The sequence below is a fragment of the Nelumbo nucifera genome, chromosome 1 (assembly GCF_055504915.1).
Source record: "Nelumbo nucifera cultivar China Antique chromosome 1, China Antique-T2T, whole genome shotgun sequence".
Taxonomy (NCBI): domain Eukaryota; kingdom Viridiplantae; phylum Streptophyta; class Magnoliopsida; order Proteales; family Nelumbonaceae; genus Nelumbo; species Nelumbo nucifera.
In genome coordinates, this window is record NC_142649.1 from 49,994,588 (window position 1) to 50,003,028 (window position 8,441).

At 42.2% G+C, this 8,441-nt stretch overlaps 1 protein-coding gene across 1 annotated transcript; it reads right to left on the reverse strand.

Moving 5' to 3' along the window:
• Nucleotides 1-3,993: 3,993 nt before the first annotated feature.
• Nucleotides 3,994-6,623, reverse strand: LOC104587521 (large ribosomal subunit protein eL13z). The gene is made up of 5 exons (XM_010245166.2): nt 6,487-6,623; nt 5,670-5,785; nt 5,035-5,168; nt 4,509-4,667; nt 3,994-4,399 (listed from the first exon to the last, which is right to left on the reverse strand). Exons 2-5 carry the CDS (start codon nt 5,776-5,778, stop codon nt 4,178-4,180), a joined length of 624 nt encoding a protein of 207 aa, XP_010243468.1. The 5' UTR covers nt 5,779-5,785; nt 6,487-6,623; the 3' UTR covers nt 3,994-4,177.
• Nucleotides 6,624-8,441: the final 1,818 nt, after the last annotated feature.

Here is an 8,441-nt window from a genome sequence, read left to right on the forward strand (position 1 = left end):
GGTCTTATACGGTGCTGAGGTCTTCGTTAGCTCGGTGTTTTAGCCCTTAGGCTGGGGGAGTGACTTACAATCCACTCTCCTAGAGTTCGCCTATGCCATAGAGGCGACTGAGTCTTATAGTGCCGAGGTCTTTTGTAAGCTCGGCATATTGGCCCTTAGGCTCTGGGAGCGACTACAGTCCACTCGGCTTGGTGATTACAGGTAATAATATTGCCTTAAGTTGACAATATTCCATGCCCGAGGTACTTGTTTCCCTTCTAGGGTTTCGAGCTCATACGTTCTTTCCCCAAGCACCTGCTTTACTCGGTAGGGTCCTTCCCAATTTGGCCCGAGCTTACCAACACCGGGCTCAGGCACCATAACTTTACGAAGGACCAGGTCACCGACGCGGAGGTTCCGCTTCTTGACCCTGGCATTATAGTACCGAGCTACTCTCTGCTAGTAGGACGCGGTCCTAATGTATGTGAGGTCCCGTACTTCGTCGAGTAGGTCGAGGTTGGTGCGTAGCTTGTCTTCATTTGCCTTGTCATCATTCACTTCCAGACGTAGCGTGGGAACTTCGATCTCGACTGGGATGACTGCTTCAGTGCCATAAGTTAGGTTGAAGGGAGTCTCGCCTGATGCGGTCTTCACCGTGGTCCGATAAACCCATAGTACAATGGGTAGCTCGTCTACCCAAAGTCCCTTAGCTCGGTTGAGGTGTGCCTTCAGTCCGCGGAAAATGGCTTTGTTCGTGACCTCCACTTGACCGTTTGCCTAAGGGTGTGCTACCGAGGTGAAATTTTGTTGAATCCCCATATCTTTGCACCAGTTCTGAAATTTAATATCCTCGAACTGCTTACCGTTGTCAGAGATTAGTACTCGGGGTAGTCCGAAACGACACACTATACTCTTCCAGAAGAAGTTCTGCACATACCGCGCTGTGATCGTCGTGAGAGGTTCGGGTTCTACCCACTTGGTAAAATAATCAACTGCCACCACTAAGAACCTCCTCTGCCCTGTCGCTGGCAGAAATGGTCCGAGTATATCGATTCCCCACTATGCGAAAGGCCACGGGCTGGTGAGATACTTCAGGTCGACGGCAGGCTGGTGGTGGATGTTGGCGTGCTTCTGGCACTTGTCACATCTTCTAACGAGCTCGATCGCATCCGCCTTCATTGTTGGCCAGTAGTATCTCTATTGTAGTGCTTTCTGGGCGAGAGCCCTGCCCCCCAAGTGTCCACTGCACAGGCCCTCATGAGTGTCGCAGAGCACGAGCTCAGCTTCGGAAGGTCGCAAGAAATGCAGATAGGGGAGCGTGTAAGATCTTTAGTACAATCGTTCGTCTATTATGACGTATTTGGCCGCCTGACGCTCTACCCTTCTGGCGGCATTGCGATTAGCAGGGAGGGTCCCGTGTAGCAGGAAGTTCGTAAGCGGATCAATCCAGCTCGGCTCTGCTTGAACGACAGGAGCGACCTCCTCTGCCCCCCCGAGAATGCTAGGCTGAGGCAAGTTCTCTATGTACACGGTTCTCATGGTATTATCACTGGTGCTGGCTAACCGGGACAGGGCGTCGGCTTCAGTGTTCTCTGATCTCGGGATTTGCTTGATGAAGTGTGACTAGAAGTTGAGCAGTGCCTCTCTTACTTTCTCTAAGTAGGCAACCACGGTTGGCTCGCGGGCTTCGTATTCACCTGCAACTTAGTTGACCACGAGCTGGGAATCACTGCAAACGATGATATGTTTGGCTTTCACTTCGTTTGCTAGAGCCAGCCCGGCTAGTAACGCCTCATACTCCGCTTCATTGTTGGACGCCGCAAACTCAAAGCATAACGCATACTCCAGTTTCACCCCGCTTGGCCCATACAGAACGATTCCAGCTTCGCTGCCCTACTGGTTGGACAAGCCATCTACGTGAAGGATCCAGGGCTCCTCATCTCAGCTCGGGTTCGATCTAACTAGGAGAGAAGCTGCACTAGTTGCTACCCCACGGTGCTCGAGCTCAACTGGCCTGGGAACCTCGGGCTGATCCGACCTGGGGGCCTCGGGCTCGACAGGCCTGGGGACTTCGGTGCTGAAAGTGCATCCCGCGACAAAGTCAGCTAAGGCTTGGGCCTTAATAGCAGTTCGCGGCTTGTACCGGAGGTCGTATTCGCTGAGCTCGACGGGTTAATATCGTTCCCACAGACAGTGTCAATTGTTGGTGCTCGGAATGGCCGAGGAGAACAAAGTAATTTCGCCCTTGGATTTCGAAGGGTGGCCGAAGGCTTTAAGGACTTGGAGAGGTCGCGGCTGAGGCCAAGGTATGTATGCCGAGGCAGGGTGGACTCCGAGTACGGTAGAAGCCGAGGGTAGGTGGCTGAAGTGCTGCAAGGCAGAAACTCGTTAGAGGCCTCGGGTGAGAACCCGAGGCAGAGTCTCTGACGGTCAAGTTAGTACAGGGTACGAAGGGAGAGTACCAGGATAGGATCCTGGTAGGCAGTTCCAAAATAAAGTCACAATAGCAGTTATTGCAATAGCTATTATGACAATAGCTGTTGACCTTGAGTTTTTGTAACCCCTTTACCTGGAGGGGGATACCCCTATTTATACTTGAATTGCCTGGAGGTAGGTGGAGATGAACACCTGAGATAGGAGCCATACGAGGACCTGCAGTGGCTTAGGCAAGGTCATGGGAACGCATCACGGTTGGCTCCGTACGATGGGGGCAGGGTAACCCCTACTGTAGCGAATCTAGTTCCCTGATCTGGCGCTCGTGGGGTGGGCCTCCCAACCTCAAATGGGTTGGGTTAGGTCACCCCACATCAAAAGGCATTGCTGAAAAAGCCACGGCAAAGAATGCAACATCTGATAGAACGACGAACCAAGCCATAGAGGGAGATCGAGAAAAACAAAGAGAGAATTAGAGAAAGAAAGAAAGGCAACCGAAAACTGAGATTTGAGAAACTGTTAACCATAGATGTATTGCATGTAGAGACTGGCCGCTTCTAAGAAATTTGGGCATTTGATAAAAAATTAGACGACACCCAAAGGACATTGGATTAAATTGAGACATTTTGGGAGTTCAAAAACTGAATTGACACATTTTAAAATTCGTGTACTAAATTGGGACTAGGCTTAGGATACTCTGCAATTTACCATTTACTTTTAGCACAAAGTGACTGCTCTTGCAATGTTTTGTATTTTGAAGGAATTACTTGATTAGGGTGTTTCATCACTCAGTAATCGTTCTTTACTCAAAGCGCCTTGTTTAATAAAATCAAGAATGCTAAGAATGTATGTACAGTGTAGATGCACATACCACCACAAAACTAAGATGCTGCTTTTCTTTCTGGAATTTAGGCTGTTTCCGAAGCCTGAAATTAGAACTCACCATGCATATGATATGATTTAGTTCAAATTTTCAAATCCTCTACGTCCGACTCGTCACGCTGGGCCAATCATGAAATACCATGTCAGCTCTGTACATGGTAGGACATCACGATTGAACCAGTTTCATCTGGCTTCCATAGAAGATTTGAACACCTTGTTACTATGAAACAAGGCGTCTTCCTCCGCAACTCGCTTTTCCATCATTTTAGGACACACGAATTTCTTTTTAGCCAGTAAGTTTATTGGTCTAAGAATCATAGAACTATAAAATCTAAAAGAAATGAATTTGGTTCTTCCACGAAGTTGGGAGGGGTTAAGGAGAGATTTCACAAACAAACAATCTTAAGTAACAACAAATTTTGTGCTCTTGACTTTCTGCCCAGCAAGGATTTTCTTTCGAAAATATATTTTAGTGAAGAACTTTTCAATTTTAACCATATGGATAGAAACATATCACAAAGACCAGGAACTAGAACATAGGGTTCACAGATGTCACTACAAGGAAGCCTTGCCCTGCCAGTATAGAAATTCAATGCGCATGAGAACCAAAAATAATAAAGTTAAACCCAAAACAAAATTGGTTATGCTAAATAAGATTTTCTCCACACCTAGGTATTAGGAATCCTATATTAAGAACTATTTCTCAAAACACAATCCACAAAAATGAATTCAACTTGATAGTTTCAATAGATCTGCAAAACATGTATTTTGAAATGATCTGAAAAGGTTTGCTAAATCAAAATAAGTTGGCTTATCAGAAATACCAAAACAAAATTTGATAACTCCACCTCAATAGATGTAAAGGATGACCAGTCCCAACTGACTACTTCTTGTCTTCCTTTTCTGCCTCTGCAGCCTTCTTCATTCTTGCACCAACCTGACGCGTGTTCATCCTCTCAACACGCAGCTTGGCATAGGCTTTGAATGATTTCATCTCATCTGTAACCTTCACGAGCTCAATAGATGGCTTCTCACGTTCAATGGGCATGTATGCACCTTGGACCTGAGTAGCAGTTGCTAGTTCCTCGGCACTAGAATCACCCGCCTGCAAGAAAAGAAGTGTTAGAAACAATAAGGAAGCAAAAGTTGGTGGATTCCTAATAAATGGACACCACAGAAAACTCTCTTAAAATATTTGCACTAGTTACTTTTACCTTAAACTTGCGGGCACGTCTTGGAAAAACAACTAATTTAGCCTTGTAAGTCTTCAGCCTCTGAACATTAGCTTGTAGACCCTCCAAGGAACGGTTCTTGCGGCGGTGATCAACTGCAATACCAATGGTTGGGGCAAGCTTCTTTGGAATCCCTGCCGCCTGGAAAGTACAAGAAGAGACTAAAAAGATTCAGGAAAAAGGAAAACACAATCAAGAAAGAAATATAAGAAACACAAAGAAGCAACAATCAACACAGCATACACCAAGGTCTACTTCAGACATTTTGCATTCCTTAAGATATTTCAGCAGCATTCATACATTTGATGATTATAAATTTCCTGATACTTCCTAGTACATCCAAGAAGTAAATAATATGTTTGTTTTTTGTCTAGGCAAAAAAAATAAAACTAATTTTTTTCAGTTAATCAAACAAAAGATTCCATTCACCTCCATCCGATAATGTTGAATAAGTTATTATAAACAAACAAACAAATATTGAAATTAGTAATGAGAAAAATAATTTTACCTTAAGCTCTTCAAGAGAAAATCCCCTGCCAGCTCTAACCTTCATATTGTACTTCAGAGTTTGACCATGAACAATAGGACGAAGTGGTCCAGCTGTAGGTCGTGGGAAAATCTTCACAGCCTTTTTCTGCCTAGCTGAAAAGTTTGTCACAGAGCATCCATGTTAATAACCAAAGCTTGGTGTCCAAAGCCTCAGTAGGTATAGAAAAGCATTATGGTACCTAAAAGATCCAAAATGGAATAAGAGAAAGTATACAAGGATGGTTTGGTCATATGAAGAGAAGACCATCTATGACACAAGTGAGAAATGATATATCACAATTTGAAGGGTACGGAAGAGCTAGGCTTATAGTTTGGAAAGAGTACAAATGCATATGAAATAATACAAAATATAAAGTTTTGCACTCTACATATTTGCATTTGTACTCCTTCCAAATTGAGCCCCATAGGGACAGGCCAAAAAGGACATGAATTGAACAACGGCTAATGGCACTGACCATAGAAGAATGACAAAACAGTATCCATACAGCCGATCACATCACCACATATAGTTAGGACAAGGCTTAACTAAGTTAAGTTGAGATAAATGACCCAAGCATGAAGTGAAACACATTGATTGAATAAATAAAATCTTACCAATTCGTCTTCTTGTCTTGCGTGCTGGTTGGTTAAACCATGTTTTGACATAATTCTGCCAATGCTTTTTGAAGTGCCCATTGGGCACAACATTGTTATGCTTAACCATGAATTACCTGAAGAACGACAGTGGCATAAGACTTACATTACTGGTAACAAATCCCTACAGTACTATTCCAAGCATAACTTATTGAATAAAAACATGCAGAATCAAAACAAAAACGTAAAACAAGTCTTAAGAAGTTAATTATTTAAAGAAAAAACAAACAGAATTGGATGGATCCAAATATCAAGCATATGGAAGGCATATCGCCACATACTTGGCTAAATGGTTGCCATGGTTCGTATTATCAATAAGGGCGTGTTGCCTTCATATCATGATCCATTATCTAGAATAATTAATAGTAAATGCTGTGTTTTTCTTTTTATTTGGAGACTATTCGTCAAGGAATGCCCAAAATGAAAAAAAAAAAAAATAGGAAAAATTATCAGCCTATATTAGTGTTTTCTTGACATGGAATCTCGTTTTCTTTTACTAAACTAGATTAGTTTGCAAGTTCTGGTCTCCTCATCTGCATAACGCAGAGAAAGCCAACAGAAATGTTTTAAACCCAACACTGAAATCGAAGAATCCTATTAAACCCAACACAAATGGGTCACATAACTCCGTTTGATAAATCGCAGAATCCTCTAAGAATACCATCAATCGGAAGCCAGCATGAAAATGCGCAGAGAAACATAATATGGAAAAAACAAAACCAAAAAATCCAATAATCGCATGGAGAATGACTTCAGCTGAAAATAATAGAAATCTCACCTGAAACTATCACCGGAACAAAACCTTCGTTGGAGATATCACTTGCGTCACAGTTCTATTTGTTAAAGAATGTAAACCTAACCTTAAAAACCCTAATTTTGATGGCTACGATTTCACCTCTGTCCGGAGACTTAAATCAAGCAAAATTACTTAAAAGGACATGAGTTATGTGTTTATAAGTGCGTGTTTGGTTGAGGGATGGATATGTCATAAAGAATCATTTCCTCTATAATGGTGTGTTTGGTTCGCGGACAGGACCAAAACTCTTTTTTTTTATGGAAACCGAAATGTGCTACACAAGCCGGGGGTAGCACATCCCCACGAGTCTGCAAAACAAATGAGAGACAGATTAGAGGGGTCAAGAGAGAGGGAGTCCCCCTGAGTTCTCTAGCGCTAAGTGAGTTAAAAGATTTGCCGCTTGATTTGCCTTCTGGAAGACATGGTGGTAAGAAATACGTAGGTTGAAAGCATCCATGAGCTCCTTGCAGCTGGAAATTATGCTCCTTAAATGCCACGGGGGGAGGTTGACCCCTGAAGTCAAGAAATGACCAGCTCCGAGTCACCTTCGATTATGACGGGGGTATCTTTAAAGTTAAGAGCAAGATTATGTGCTTCCCATGCAGGCCAAGCCTCAACAACATTGATGGTGGTGCAACCCAATTTATAACATTTAATGTCAAGAACATTTCCGAATAAGTCTCTAGCAGTGCTTGCAATAGAAAAGCTTCCACTAACACTGGAGGCATCGAAATTAATTTTAATGGAGCCCGTCTTGGGGCTCTTCCAAATGATTTACTTCCATGATTTGGTAGATTTATCAACTTGCTTAAAATGAGTACTACTCCAGAAGTCATTTAAATGATCAAGAGCCCTCTTAATGACCAAAGAGGGAGGAGTTGAAATATTAGAGAGTTTTCTGGTTTCTGCATTTCCACAAAGCCCAAAGCATAAAGGCATTTTTTTTCAAGATTAAATTCTCATCTTTGCCTTGACTTTCACACAACCCATTCCACCACTCCCAAATATTGATATTTTGATTGATTGGCCCATTAAGAGAAGGGGGGATAAATGTCAAACCTGATGAGAAAAAGTACATACCCTAAAAACAACAAATGGTATTTATGGTAAATCCCTTTCTTTCTAGATTGAGTTTCAAGGGGAGTCTATTCTTCATTAGGAGATATAAAAGAATTCTTATTTTTGTTGGGCATCTGATTTTCCAAATTAACCTATTTTTTTGGTTTTGATTGTTATTAAACTCTGAGTTGTCAAATTTATAGCCAAATAGGCTCACTTCGTAGAAAAGGTACCCTCTGGATTGAGCCTCCAGATCAACTTATCCCTTGCCGAGCTAGAGGGAATGAAAATGGCTTTGATAAGAGACCAAGCTTGATTAGGGACTAAATTATGAATTACTTTTCAACATCTTATCAATAACCTCAACAACTCTTAAGTTAGGGTTCACCCTACTATTAGGATGGAACCCAAACTTTTTGAGGGTTTCCTCTATATACTTCCACTCCAATCTGTCATCAGCTTTTTCCATATCAACTTTACAAGCCAAGATTCCAGATTTTCTTTTTTCTCATTACATGAAATACCTAATGTGCAATAAGAATATTGTCATTGATCTGCCTATTAGGAACAAATGCATACATGGGGGAGATAAGGCTATCTAAACATTATTTTACTCTACATGCCAAAATCTTTGCAATGATCTTATAAACTACATTGCAAAGACTAATTGGAAAGTAGTTATTCACTACTTCCCAATTTTTGCATTTGAGAACAAGGGTGATGAAAGTTTTGTTTAAGATACCACACATCCTTCCAGTATGAAAGAATGACTTCACCACACCACAGATTTCAGACCCCGCAATATGCCAAATTTTTTTAAAGAAAAGGGCATTAAGACCATCAGGTCCCGGGGCCTTTAAATCCTTAATTGAAGAAAG

Excerpts from the sequence above, each read along its gene's own strand:
- LOC104587521 (XM_010245166.2), bottom strand. The coding sequence starts at position 5,778 with ATGGTTAAGCATAACAATGTTGTGCCCAATGGGCACTTCAAAAAGCAT. Across the intron at positions 4,668-5,034 it reads TTTCTCTTGAAGAGCTTAAG|GCGGCAGGGATTCCAAAGAA; the intron begins GTAAAATTATTT and ends TGTACTTTCCAG. Across the intron at positions 4,400-4,508 it reads GACGTGCCCGCAAGTTTAAG|GCGGGTGATTCTAGTGCCGA; the intron begins GTAAAAGTAACT and ends CTTTTCTTGCAG.